The following is a 14,110-nucleotide window of genomic DNA, read 5'->3' as shown; positions in this document are numbered from 1 at the left end:
TCCTTAGGTTAAAATTTAAAAAAAAACTCCCAGCCCTGTTTTACACTGAAGACATTATTTATGGTTCATGTTTACTAATAAGCAAAGCAAAAATTTATAAATTTCAAAATCCATTTGCTTTATTTTAAATCTCTTTGCGATTATCTCAATAAATAAACCGACAAAATAATAGCACACAAAACACGGTAATTACAAGCATGCTGTTATCAAAATCTAGACAGCAAATAAATTTAGATTTCTGAGATATCAAATAAATTTCATATTTCTTATGCAAGGTCAGTGCATAAATATTTCTTTCCGGTGAAAAATTTCTAGAATCGTGGCATCTACATATTTACTTTCTATCATATGCAGTAAAATGTTATAAAGTGAACCAAAGAAGTACTTTTGAAAAAAAATAGTGTACAAGTAGTGCTTTGGCAAATTTTTGGTGAAAATAATGACAGCAATATGATTTGAAAATAATAGAAAACTTATTATCAATCTTGTGGCTCCCACAAATAAACCTAGATATCGAGGTACAAAGACTAAAAGCTAAAGTGGACACAAGCAGGGATGCAAACCCACAATTGATTGACTATTTTCAGCTAATATTTTTACTTTACGATTGCTATTTGGATTTTTTTTTTGTTAATTTAAAACAAAATGTTAATAAAACCAGGCAATGAGATGTCATACAGGTTCTAAGGATTACCTCACTAAATCTGATTAGATCTGCAGCAACTGTGGGTGTAAAAAATTGATGGAAAAGTGTATCCCTGGTCTAAAGTGGTGCACAAAATGTACTTCTCATGCAGGGTCAACAAAGAACTTGATGTTTAGGTTACTCTGGTCGATCTCCTTCCTCACTGCGTCAATATCACTGGCTTCCAGGGTGAAGCCGCTCAGGTTCACGCGCTGCAGATCAGGGCAGTTTTTGATGGCCAGCCTCAAGGTTTGTACTGTCAGCTGTCCCTGTGGGTTGGTTTAAGTTATCATCTATGTATATTTGGTGTTGGTTTGCTCACCTGACGCGCCTTTTGGAAAGAGAACTCCTGCAAGTTACGCATCGGGAAGTCCTTGAAGACGGACTCAATGAAGGTATCACATATGAACGGAACAGGGCCATCGATCTTGAGACATTTAATACTGTCGCACGCAGACGCCAGCACCCACTTGAGCAGGTTCTCGTGGATGGCTTGGATTCCTTTGAAGTTCAGCTCCAGCTCCTCTAGCCGAGGAAAAGCCACGTTTATTTCTGCAAAAAATATTTCATCAATCTCAGATCACTTAAAACTAAGATAATTATAGCAAGTGGTTAACCAAGTTAAAAGAATCTTAATTAGTACTATTGTATGGCTTACCTGAGAAAGCACCCTGGTCCCAAATGAGGTTTTGCCCCGTGAACTTGAGCTTCTTCAGGTTCTGGCAGTTCTCTGCGAGGTGCAGCAGCTGCTTCCAGGTGATGTCGTGGCCGACGCTAAGGTCAATGCTGCGCAGTCCAGGCCCTGATTGCTGCAGCCACATTTCGGTGCCGCTTTTCATCTCGCCATCCAACTCAATTGTGGCGTGCTCGACTCTTTCCAGAACGCAGAACAAAGGCAGTGACTCGTCGTTTGTGTTCACCTGATTAAACCTCGAGGGTTGAGCGCGAAAAGAAATGCATTAGAGCAGCACCTTTAGCTCCGAGACGAAAGGGCAAATTTTACAGGCAGCGCACACCTCCTCGTAAGTGGGCTTGTAAATGCTGTAAGAGTGGTCAAAGTTGATCAACTTCAGCGCATCGTCCTTGTTTTCCACGCATTGCATCATTTCGCCAAACCTATCGTAAGCCAAATGTGCCAGTTGGGTCAAACCGCGCGTCACCAGCGCCACGCACTTAGGGGTCAGCTGCCACACCTTTGAAATCATTCAAAAATGTTTAAAAATTGATTAATATTGTGGCACACCATTAAAAAGTTTTTTCAGACCTAACCGAATTAAATCCGTTAAAACTTCCTGTGTCAAACAGGGTTTGGAAAAAACGACAATCATAACAAAACTTCAGTGGTTAGCAAGCCTATATAATTAGATTTTTCCTGTTTTGCGTACAAAATCGGCTTTTCTGGTTTTTATTTCCAGTTATATACCAGCTCTGCATACTTTTGAAGGATGTGTATGTTGCTAAATTTGTAAAATTGCAACTGAGCACCAAGCAAAACAAAAAATTTTGAAATTTTAAAAAAGCCTGTATCTGATTTTTTTTCTCCACTAAATAATATTAATGTTGTGGTGATTCTCCCAACTACTTGGTAATTTAAACTTCCAGGCGTTTCCCAATTATGTTCCAGAATATTCAATTCCAATTTGCTCTATCCAAATTGACTTAAATCATTTATTCTAAATAAGTGACAAATTACTTTTCCATCCTTATTGTGCAGAGCAATAGATTATGTCTTAAATAAACTCTAAATTGTGACATGAAGTTCGAACATCAGATTTCAAGACCCCTTTGTTGATTTTATGAATAAAGTTAAGTAGTTGAGATAATCGTCATGTTTTGATAAACCAACACCTGCTCCTACATTATTCTTAATATTCAAAAAGTATTTGTGCAAATTTCAAAGAGAGGTGATGCGTTTGAGCAATATAAATCGAGTTTCCTACTTTGAGCAGGTTGAGCATCTTGAGGTTGGCGCATCCTTCAGAGTCTTTGGGGACCAGGTGTAGGAGCCCTTCGTCGTTGAGTTCATCAGAACAGGAGACATTAAGTGAGATCAGGTTTGGGCAGTTCTTGGCAATGGTGAGCAGGGCCTGATTCGTGGCGCACATGCTCAGGTTGAGGTGGCTCAGGTACTTCAGACTGGAGAGGCTCGAGTGCACGGTGGAACTGCAGTTGCTCCGCAGTTGAGGGTGCAGTCGTACCTGCAAGTGAGACTTTATTTTAAAACACAGACTTTACAACCACATTATTGATTGAAATTAAAAAAATTATATCCATCGACCCAATTTTTATCGATATTAAAAGAAATTTTTAATGATTTTCCTAATTTGAATTATTTTTTTTAACTATATGTTGAGTGGTTTTAAATATGTTGGCTTAGTCAAATAATTAATTTAATACGTTTACTCTGAAAAAAGAATACTAATTTATTCATTAAGAATATTAACTGCCTTTTAATTTGTATACAATTCTACCAATAAATTAAAAAATTATGAGATGAGTTGCTATAATTTGTGAGCTGGAAAATTTTATATCTTCAAGAAGTAAAACAAATGACTAAAGAGGCAGGGAAATCAACTAATGATTACTGCAATACTTAAAAAGTTTATTGAAAAACTATTATTTGCAGAACTAATAGATTAGGAGATTGATTTCCCAAAATGTCATCTGATCTTCCCACAGCTCAGAAAAATTCAGTCCTGTTAAATGAACAAATTTTTGCAAAGCTTTGTCCATACCAAACACTTTAAATCTTGCCTGTTCGAAAAAAAATAATCATAATGGTGGCAAATATTTATATGACACTGACAGTTCAAAGAGCAATATTTAGTTTTAAAAATAATTCACAATTTACACCGTACCTTTCTTCCAAACCAAATTATGACAGCAAGAATAGTAAAATTGCTAATACATGTTTACAAAAAAAATTGTGAAAAACGACAGCAATAATAAAAATTCCCCCAATGGTGATGGTATTCCTCCGGTTCAAGGTAATCAAATTTGTACGAGTTGAAAAAGATCCGCAGGGGAAATCGATATACCATTGCTGAGTAAATAAAACAAACAGACTAACAACCTTGTGAAAGGTAGAACTGAGGTTGACGGATCGCAACTGCGGTTGGAGGAAGACAGCGAGAGCCGTGGCGAGGCCAGAGTCTTCGCCATCGCCGAGTCCAAGATCGTTTTCCAGCTGGGACACGACGTCCGTCATCACCTGCTCGAGGCTGGGCCCTGGCAGGCTGCGGGCCAGCCGCGTCAGCTCAGCCTTCATCTCGTCGGCTGTGTCCAGCTCGTGCCGAGTGAAGTCGATGAATTTGCACATGCTGGCCAGCGACTTGCTGATCCGCGCCGCGGAGCTCGCGTGAAGTCGCTTTGGCTCCTTCCGCGGCATTATCTCAATTGCTCGCTCTCTGAAGCAAGTGAAGAAAACGAGAAAACCATTTTAAATGACAGTACTGGCAGGTTCAAAAGTGATCCAAGGTCAATTAGAAATAGCAATACATCACTAAGAATGAAAAATTATGCAACATTTTACCTCTGGTAGTCACAAATATCAACAAACAACAAAACGTTAAAACACAACTCTGAGATAAAAATTGTTACTTAATTTTATTCTGACTTTAAGGGAAAAAAGAAGTGGCAACAACTATTGACTTTTACATATTATTTTAACAGTGTATAATTCTCAAATTATTTGTTCCTAAAAAGTCATAAATAAATGTCAGGTATACCGGAGTATGAATATTGCAAAATCAGCTTTATTATTTCACAATTATTGCAATTTTCGTTCATTAACGCTACGACACATCAATAAATTTTCAAATTACAAAATATTAAATAAATTTGATTGACAGTTTGGTCAAAGGGATGCTAAAACAAACTGATACTCGAATTCCAACATAATTGCGTATCGCATACATACGCTTTTGTTCACAGCAATTTCCCGAGTTGTTGCTAGGGTACAGCTGCACTAGAGCTTCTCCAAGATCCGCCCATTTTCTGCGTAGTATTTTCCTTAGACCCAAATTAAGACCAAGCGACAGAAAATTTCTGCCAAATTATCTTCGTCGATGAGATTAATTCCTCCCTCTTCTTGTAGCACGTCTGAAATACGTAGACAACCACTCAGCGGCCGAAAAACTGGGTCGATTGGCTGCAATATCTATGCATTCACTGTTTTGGTTTTTGGTTTAGCAATCTGCAGGAATTAAAGCCTTAAAGGAAAGGCAAGAAATACCGGTAGCTGAATTTAACAAATCAACTATGTAAAAGAACCGGTAATAATTGCTGAATTCATACCGATTAGATGCTAAAATTACCAGAATAAGCGTACGCTATCATTATACCGGTAAAGGCTCAGGCAATGTAAAATGTAAAATGTAAAAGTATTACTGGTAAGGGATGAACTTAATACCGGTTCATGAATAATATTTATTAAATCTTTTGGCTTGGCGCATGCGTACAAGCCACGCCTATCCACCAGCTGCGTAAAATGAATGTTTACCAAACAGCTAAAACTAGCAGCCATCATCAAGCTTGTGACGACAAAACCACGGTCGTAGACACGTGCATGTCATTGAGCATCCATTGCCCCTCGATTTCCTCATTAAATTGTCTTGTTTGGAGTTTTTCTTCACCTGCTAGAATGGTATATAATTATTTTGATAAATCTACGCACTAAAATGTTATGGTTATGTAATAATGTCAAACTTTACAGGGTAAAACAAAGAAGACAAGAAAAATTGTGGAGAAACGATTTGCTCAGATGAAGAAAATGCTGAGTCCCAGCGATTCCAGAATGTGAGAAAATCCTTTAAATTTGATTTAATAATGGTCTGGAATATTATGTTAATTTTTATTCATACATAAATATGTTTTTCTCTCAAATTCTCAAACTATAAACACTATGGCTAAACCGCAGCCCAGGAGCCGAGCCTATTTAAACAAGCTATAATATACAATCTGACACATTATCCTTTTTAAGATAGCTTTTAATCTGTGAAATGCTTTACTAAAAGACAAATTTAAGGTAAAATTTGACAATCTTCATTATCATATAATGTTATTCTTATGGAAAAAACGAGGTGCGTAAGGGAGCAAGAGGTGTATAAAAAGGATAATTATATGTTGTAAAAGGGTTTTGAAAGTTTGAAGAGTCGCCATACCTTACGCATAGCAATTGATTGGTTTAACTTTTGTCAACAATATAATGCTTACACCTCGCATTTTTGTTTTAGAAAAGCTGATAAAAGAGCGCCCCCCAAAAAGAAAAAGCCCGAGAACCCACATGAACTGAAAATGAAACAAGTGTAAGTGTCTCAGTCATTGTTGCTATATTGTAATTAATTATCATAATTTCTTTACTCAGCACTCAAACCTCGTCAGCACTTTTCTTCCAATACAATACTCAGCTTGGGCCTCCATACCACATCATCGTAGACACCAATTTCATCAACTTCTCAATCAAGAACAAATTAGATGTTGCTAAGAGTATGATGGACTGCCTTTATGCAAAATGTATGGCTTACAGAAAACTCCCAAAAGTATGATCTAATTCAGGATTTTCTCCTATCTAGGCATTCCTTATGTGACTGACTGTGTGATCGGAGAATTGGAGAAGTTAGGCCAAAAGTACAGAATTGCGCTGAGCATCTTGAAAGATCCAAAGTTTGAGAGATTAGCCTGCACCCACAAAGGCACCTACGCTGATGATTGTATTGTTCAAAGGGTCACTCAGGTATGTACCTTGCAAATACCTTTCTTATCTTTTGATGAAAAATTTCAATTTTATTTTAGCACAAATGCTACATTGTTGCTACTTGCGACAAAGATCTAAAAAACCGTATCAGGAAAATACCTGGAGTACCCATTATGTACATATCCCAGAGGAGGTGAGCATATTATAGTACAGTTAAATGCAGAGTCAATATGAATTTTGCTACCTTAGATACACCATTGAGAGGATGCCTGATGCCTATGGTGCCCCACGAACATAACCTTTTTGACCACCTGGATACAAAGAATTGATTTAAAATAAATTGAATTTAAATTTAAATAAAGGTTCCGTTTATATCTACAAATCAGTGATGTCAATTTATTTTGTGGAGTTCCTCATAAATTGTAACTGCTCAGAAGTTAATGTAAACAGTTAACACAAAAGAGTAAAACTAATTATTTGATAGGATATGATTAGCAAATTCAAGTTTTTCGCATTTTAATAGCCTTAAGTGCAAATCAAAAGTTTCGGAACCCATTTAGAAATCTTTAAGACAAATATACATGGTTTTGGTTAAAATGGTATATCTCCGATAACAGTTAATATTTTTTATGCTCACATTTTGATTATTTCTCATTCTTATACGTATTGGCACCAAATATACGAATTAAAATAATTTTGTATTATTTTTTGAACTGCAAAATTGCAACAAAGCAAACTGCGTGATTAATTTTCTTTTAAAAGAATTGAACGAATTTTTATCGTGACAGGAGTCACATAAGATTACTTCACTACTATTTAGCATTTAAAATCCTGTTTGTATGCTATCAAGACAATCATGGCATTAAATTTTACATGTATGGGTAAGATGTGCGAATTATTTTAAATGTTTGAAAGTAGCAACGTTTCCTTTTATGAATTTTTAACACAAACCAGTAAAATCTGGTAATAGATGCCTAAAAACAGACTTTAAACAAGCTTCCGCATTAGCTTAAATTGTTGCAGGTAAAAATTACATAAAAAACGAATTTCTAATAAATGATATATTCTTCCAGTAAAATCTATTTAAATTTCTCTGAGCTAGTTCTCCTTAACTATTGTATGATCCTCCAGTGAAACAAAGTTGCATTCAAATCTATGTTTTAGTATCATTTTTAATGTGATTACAGAATCAACAAAAAATTGTGCAAGACAAAATTAATTAGCCAGTATTACTTGCAGGTGGTTTAAAGCACATTTCAAATTATTAATGTTCGTTACATAAATTAGCGTGTTGGGAGAGATTTCAAATTCACTGCATTGTGTTGACGATGTCGTCAATCTTGAGAATACTGCGCACAGTCTCAGTTGCCAGGGTGATAGCGCTGGTTGACACCAGCAGTGGCTGCACCACCTCCTCTTCCAGGATGTTTGTCACTGCGCCCTTGCGAACGTTGATTCCTGCAGTTTGCTCGCCTTGCGCATGCCTGTTCCTCAGCTCAGTCACAGTGGCAATGGAGTTCAGGCCAGCGTTCTCCGCCAGGGTCAACGGAATGACTTCAAGTGCGTCGGCATAAGCTCTGTGGGAGAATTTACACGATTTAATAAGTGCAAGCTGAGAGTTAAGTGTAATAAAAATAACGTTGCAAATTGAAAATAACTGTTGCTCAACAGTTTTAAACTAGATGCTTAGTACCTCAAGCAGTAGGAATCAACCCCGGTGAGGGTTTGTGCATACTGAGCCAATCTCAGTGACACCTCAGTTTCAGGTGCACCACCGCCAGCAATTAGAGCCCTGAAAATATGAAGCAATGTATTTTATAATTGAACACCACTATAATTGTTAGTTTACTGAAATATTAAGACGAAACAGAACCACGACAAGAGTTTGACAAGAAAGACATGATAGGTTTTTTTTAAAATTTATTCCTAAACGTCAAAAACAACTCACCAATCAATCTACCTTTTTAAACATAAAGATATATTTAACAAACAAAAATTTAGCTGTATTGAGCATTTTAGAAAGGTGACTGTTTTTATCTGCAATAAGCATGGCAAAAAATATCCCTGAACAATAAATGAAAATATTGGAAATAGATTAAACCAGGCTTCATCCTCGTTGCTTCAAAATCATCGCCTATTCCAAAATAAATGAAAAACCAAAAATTACACTTGTTTATTATTGTCTGATAAAGATATCATTGGGAATAAGATAAGGCTTAATGGAGTTTCAAACTATGTGGTCACCTGTTTCTGACGAGGCAGCGAATGACGCACAGGGCATCATGGAGGGATCGTTCAGCCTCAGCAAGCACTAGCTTGTTGCTGCCCTGGACCAAAACGGTGACGGTTTTGCCCTGGTTCTGGATGCCAGTGATTTTGACCACCTTGTTGGTGCCGCCGGTAGAAACCTCTTCGACCAAATCGGCGCTAGCCAGGTTTTCAGCCGTGAAATGGTCCAGGCTGGCAATTGGCCGGCAATTCAGAGTCTTGGAAACAAAATCGATGTCTTCCCGCTCCACATCCTTGATCACCATGACCTTAATCTTATCGAGGAAGTGCAACGCAAGGTCGCTGACGGCGTCTCGCAGGATTGACTTCTGGATGAGAAGAACGTTGCAACCAGCCTTTTTGATCTGCTTCACAATGTTGAGGATGTATGCTCTTTCCTCCTTCAAAACACGGTCCATTGCTGCATAGTCGGACACGACCACGTTGTGGTCCATCTGGAAATTATAATAAAACAAATGAAGATATTGCAACTACTCAATTATTCGGTGTGACTGAATAATTCTGAATAATTATTTAAAATTTTTAATAATTGAAGCAGTTTATGCGTTGTTTTAACTCACGTCAGTTTTTGGGGGAGAAATGCAGAACTGGATGAGACCAATTTTGGCTTTTTCAACCTTTCTAGGAGGATTGGCTCCTGCTGGCCTTTGAGTAAATACAAGGCCATCCACTAATTCAGTGTCGTCTACTGTGCCACCAAGTTGGCAGATCACTTTAATATCCTGAAAATAGCAAAGCATTTATTGGAATAATGGCCTTACTTCTCATTATTTTTATCTACCTTAAGATCAACGTTGTCATCCTTTGCAGGGTCTGTGACCTTAAGAATGGCGTCAACAGCGAGGGGCGCCAGCTGAGATGAGTGTTGCGACACAACCTTTGAGTTAAGTGAGGTGGAGGCACTCTGCACAAGGCTCTCGCGGTCGTTCAACTCGATTCTCCTCGACATTTTTGTTAAAATCTCAACAGACTTATTGGCAGCTATCTGGAAGGCGTCTGAAATGGCCGACGGGTGGATGCCTCTGGCCAGCAGCTTCTCGGCAGCCTCCAACAGTGATCCAGCAATGACCACCACAGAGGTGGTGCCATCACCAGCCTCAATGTCCTGCGACCTGGACAGCTCTACCAACTGCAAGGAAGGAAGACGATTAAGAACATGTCGAAGAAGATTATTGTTATGTGTTAGAGTTTCTTTTACCATTTTAGCTGCTGGGTGCATGACGTTCATTTGCTTTAAAATTGTGGCTCCATCGTTAGTGATCGTAACATCTCCGTTGGCGGACTGGATCTGAAAAAATATTTAACTTGCTGTAGTGTGATTTCCGAAAAATAGCATGCTCATTAAATGCGCTTGCTAGATTAAAAGCGCCCACGCAAAGTGACACTGACAAGCGACACTCACCATTTTATCCATCCCCCTCGGGCCAAGGCTAGTCCTGATGGCATCGGCAACAGCTGAAAAACAATTTTAAATTTACATTTTAACTCGTTTCTTAGATGAAAATAGCAGACGAGGCCGCAGTCGGCCGCCGATGCCGAAATACGAAACATGTTGCAAAAGGTAAACAGAGAAGCCGGTGTCCGGGAGACTCACCTTTGGCAGCCGTAATATTGCTCGACCTGATGTCCTTAGGCTTGCTCTTATCCTTGAAGGCACCACTTTGCCCCTTTCGGTTGTTGCCTGCAGCCGGATTAACCACCATTTTTGCAAATAAGCTTCGATGACCACGGATTAAAACTCAGTATTTAGAAGGAACGGGAGAAGCTAAAGCACACTCACACTGTCGAACTGTCTGGAAGAAGTGGGTGGAGATTGTGGTAAGCAAAATTTAACCGGTTATTGATTTTTTTATGCTTCTAGGGCCATTCGTTGTATTTTTCAAAGATAGTTTTGCCCAAAAATAAAATTTATCACCCAAATTGAATTATATTTAACTTCATACATCATTGAATACGAATTAATAATAAATATTTCACCCCACAATACAAAAATTTAATTGGCAATGCTAACCGGTTTATCAATTTTACCGGTTAATTTTGTATGGTGTGATGTCATGCACAACACGCATTTCTGCACCTATCCACTTCTCATCACCTTTGTTGGACTACTATTTCTATTTAAGGCATTAACTGAAAAAAATTAAACTAACATCAATCACATAAAATATATATAAATTAAATATATTTTTTCCTGATATCGAACAGACCCTGCGAATTGAACAAATAACTCTTTGTTGTTAACATATTATTATGAATCATCGATGTTTAAAAATTTTAGCATCTTAAATAACATGCGCAGCGCGCCTATAAATAATATGTTATAGTAGATAAAAATGGAATAATCTTTTCCTCACAAAGTAAACTTTTGGTGCTATGCTCGCGATATTTAAACAGGAATAAATTTATTGAAATGCACAAATTTCACCATAATGTTTTGTTTATTTCTTCAGAGCGAGTTTACATTGCCACCATATTTGTTACATACATTTCCATCAAACATAATATTATTGTTTGGAATGGCCGGCCGGCAAAATAAGGTATTGTGGGTATAGTTGATAAGTCTATCACTAAAAGCAGCATAAAAATACAATTTTAAACCAGAATATTTTACCATCTCAAAGGAATTTTGTTGGTAATTCCTTATTGTCAACACAAAATAATTTAATAATTAAAAATTAAGGTTTTGGTTATAATTACACATTAAAATTGATAGTTGTTGTACATACCAGTTATAACCAAAATGAATTTTTTTCTAGCTAGTAATATTTTTACCATTACTGCAAATTTAAATTTGCTGTGATCATTCATAGTGTCTGCTCAACACGAATGATCGGGCATAAAATTTGAACGATATAGTAGCGGCGTGTTTTTACTTGGCAGCAAATGCAACCAGCACTTTGTAATTGGCAGCGATAGTTCCATCGTTGTTTATGTAGCCCATGTCACCATATTCGAAAATGTAGTCGTTCAAATAGTCCTCTTGCTGATCCTTTGGAATCCGGTCAAGAAATGGATTCACTGCCTTGATGGCATCTGAAAAAACAAAGTCTTTTATTAATAATGCGTTGTTGAAATTGTGTTGATAAATATTTAAGGGATAGAATGATTGAATGTTGTGAACCTCTCTGTTGTGTGGGGCCCGGTATCTTTATCTTTACCTCCGCAGCCGCGCATTATTTTTGGGAGTCGCAACATTGAACTTTTCTTACAGGACAAAATAATTAATGAGTAGAGCCGGATTATGCGAAAAAATAGCCCAGATATTGAAATTTTTATATAACTTTAATGTAGAATCATATTTATTTAATTTAAAATCTGCAATCTCAATTTTAATTATTGGCATTTCCACAATAATAAAATGATGATACGCCAACATTATAATCATGGTTGAGTGTCGAAGTTAGCTTTAGATTAATAATCATTGAAAATAAATAATTTTAAAGAAAGTAAATAGTTTTTTAGCTGTCCTTCAAGCGCTCTCTCAATACGTAATGATAATTTCTTTGTATCTATGCATCTGGTTTGCCGCTACTAACAGCAAGATGTAGTTTCTCAACATACCGCTAGGCAGCCTGTTACATTAAAATATAATGCCTAGCACGCCGACCGGTTTATCACCGGGGATGTAACTCAGTGGTAGAGTGTCTGCTTCGCATGCAGAAAGTCCTGGGTTCGAACCCCAGCATCTCCACAAAAAACTTCTTTTTGCGGGATTTTTATGCACGCAAATAGCTTTTTACTCCATATTTTATATCCGCGAACCACATTCAATGCTATATCGATGGGATAATTTAATTACTTTTTAGAGCAACGGCGGATGGATAGCTGAAATGCTGGAGGATGCACTTGCAGTCCTTAACTTGCAGGCCCGAGTCTAGGAGGTGGCTTTTCAGCTCATCTTCAGGGTTTTCAACGTGTTGATATGGAGACACGAATTTGGAAACGTCCTAAATATTTAATTTATTACTAAATTTATTTCTCATAGAGAAACTTTATTAATTACCTTCATATAACGGGACCAAGTAGAATCTTTGGCCAGTCGTTCGTAGATGGTGAACAGAGGAGCGCTTGCGAGGAACACAACCAAGAGCTCACCGCCTGGTAGAAGGAGCTCGGACAAATTGGAAAATGCCAATCTGAAATATTATTTAAACTGTCACTCAACTTGTCATTGTTTAGTCAAGCTTGTCTCTTTTTTCAAAAACATGAAAAATTTATCTTTAATTTAAAATTGAATTGAATAGAATTAATTTTAAGATAAAACTTAAATAATTTATGCCACTCTTGATTGTTTTTACGATACTACGTTTTTTCTCATGGTCCATTACAATTTTGCATTATAAAGTAAAGCAGGTCGAAAACTTAATTATTACGCACTTTTGGTCAGAGATCCAATGGAGGCAGTAGAAGGAGAAGACCTTGTGGAAGCCACGAGGGAAGAGATCTCGCGGTCGAAAGTCTGGTGCAACAATGTCGAGGTAGCGGAAGGTGACGTTGGGCTGCTGGTACTTGGACATCGCGTACTTGACCATTTGCTGCGAAACGTCAACGCCAGTCAGGCTGCTGTAGCTCTTGAGCGCCGGCAACAGAAGCTGGCTGGTGACGTCACCGCTGCCGCAGCCCACGTCCAACACGTCGCACTCGTCAGGCCAAGACATCGTGTCTCGGTACAAAGACAATGCTGCCGCTGCATCGCGCGTCTGCAGTGCGTTCGCTGAAGAGTACAATTGTGCCTTGTGCATATTGCCTGCAAAGAAAAAATATATAATTGTAGATTTTCCAATTTTCTTTGTCTTTAATTATACTCTTCATTTAAATGATTAATTTGAAACGAATGACACTTTTTTAGGTATTTTCTGTATTTTTCAAATTGCTCTAAGTATTGCCAAAAAATGTTGGCTTTTCATTTTGTAATTAGGTGACCAAATATTTCCCTTCCGCTTAAATTTATGAATAAAAGTAAAAATGCAGTGGTGATGGTAGAACAATTTTTAACAGTTTATATCGTAGGAAATGTTAGTAGCATGTTGTATTATTGTTGGAATGCTTTGTAAAATTCAAGTGCTCAGGATCAAACGGATTAATAATTGAATCTGTGTAAGATATAGCGCTTTCCATTTTGTTGCAGGACAAGCAAACAACTTGAAATTTTTTATTGTTATACTATATACAAAATGATTGATGTAAAAGGCATTCCTTGAACGCGACAATTTATAACTCTCAGAATCAACTGTTTATTAATTTATCTTGTAACAAAAACGAAGTAATTTCTAGATTAAGATTAATAGCGAAACATTAATTTGTAAAGATCTATTATACTATTGCAGATCAAAGCATTAATTTACAAGTTTTCGAATGCCAAACATGCACTTGCAATAAGGATTAAAAAATAAATTCTTTACAATCATTTTGTTCTATTCCTAGAGTTCTTGATAGCAAGC

At 37.2% G+C, this 14,110-nt stretch overlaps 4 protein-coding genes and 1 non-coding gene across 7 annotated transcripts in view; 2 read left to right on the top strand and 3 right to left on the bottom strand.

Annotated features, from left to right (window-relative positions):
- Positions 1-93: 93 nt before the first annotated feature.
- Positions 94-4,884, bottom strand: LOC135941392 (uncharacterized). The gene is made up of 7 exons (XM_065486892.1): positions 4,605-4,884; positions 3,759-4,092; positions 2,626-2,883; positions 1,657-1,878; positions 1,344-1,605; positions 1,008-1,237; positions 94-954 (listed from the first exon to the last, which is right to left on the bottom strand). The coding sequence occupies exons 2-7, from the start codon at positions 4,071-4,073 to the stop codon at positions 790-792; spliced, it is 1,452 nt and encodes a 483-aa protein (XP_065342964.1). The 5' UTR covers positions 4,074-4,092; positions 4,605-4,884; the 3' UTR covers positions 94-789.
- Positions 4,885-5,159: 275 nt separating this feature from the next.
- Positions 5,160-6,762, top strand: Bka (FCF1 rRNA-processing protein Bka). Its single transcript, XM_065484223.1, has 7 exons — positions 5,160-5,330; positions 5,400-5,482; positions 5,920-5,991; positions 6,051-6,199; positions 6,259-6,419; positions 6,479-6,573; positions 6,630-6,762. Exons 1-7 carry the CDS (start codon positions 5,175-5,177, stop codon positions 6,676-6,678), a joined length of 765 nt encoding a protein of 254 aa, XP_065340295.1. The 5' UTR covers positions 5,160-5,174; the 3' UTR covers positions 6,679-6,762.
- Positions 6,763-7,534: 772 nt separating this feature from the next.
- On the bottom strand, positions 7,535-10,444 carry CCT4 (chaperonin containing TCP1 subunit 4). The gene is made up of 8 exons (XM_065484222.1): positions 10,264-10,444; positions 10,072-10,124; positions 9,868-9,957; positions 9,451-9,798; positions 9,230-9,391; positions 8,625-9,103; positions 8,074-8,172; positions 7,535-7,957 (listed from the first exon to the last, which is right to left on the bottom strand). Exons 1-8 carry the CDS (start codon positions 10,370-10,372, stop codon positions 7,690-7,692), a joined length of 1,608 nt encoding a protein of 535 aa, XP_065340294.1. The 5' UTR covers positions 10,373-10,444; the 3' UTR covers positions 7,535-7,689.
- A 650-nt stretch (positions 10,445-11,094) lies between these two features.
- The window catches only part of jhamt (juvenile hormone acid methyltransferase), a 32,067-nt gene continuing 29,051 nt past the window's right edge, over positions 11,095-14,110 (bottom strand). For all 3 annotated transcript variants that reach the window (XM_065486895.1, XM_065486894.1, XM_065486893.1), the window contains exons 2-5: positions 13,047-13,416; positions 12,673-12,805; positions 12,469-12,616; positions 11,095-11,702 (exon numbers count right to left, since the gene is read on the bottom strand). In XM_065486895.1, the coding sequence (XP_065342967.1) occupies positions 11,539-11,702; positions 12,469-12,616; positions 12,673-12,805; positions 13,047-13,411 (810 nt within the window). In that variant the 5' untranslated portion in view covers positions 13,412-13,416 and the 3' untranslated portion in view covers positions 11,095-11,538. The remainder of the gene's footprint in view (positions 11,703-12,468; positions 12,617-12,672; positions 12,806-13,046; positions 13,417-14,110) is intronic.
- TRNAA-CGC (transfer RNA alanine (anticodon CGC)) lies at positions 12,289-12,360 on the top strand. The gene has a single exon. It is a non-coding gene; the product is annotated as a tRNA-Ala (tRNA).

The sequence above is a fragment of the Cloeon dipterum genome, chromosome 3 (assembly GCF_949628265.1).
Source record: "Cloeon dipterum chromosome 3, ieCloDipt1.1, whole genome shotgun sequence".
NCBI classification, from domain to species: domain Eukaryota; kingdom Metazoa; phylum Arthropoda; class Insecta; order Ephemeroptera; family Baetidae; genus Cloeon; species Cloeon dipterum.
Note: the sequence above shows the minus strand (reverse complement) of the source record. Positions and strands in the feature narration are given on the sequence as shown.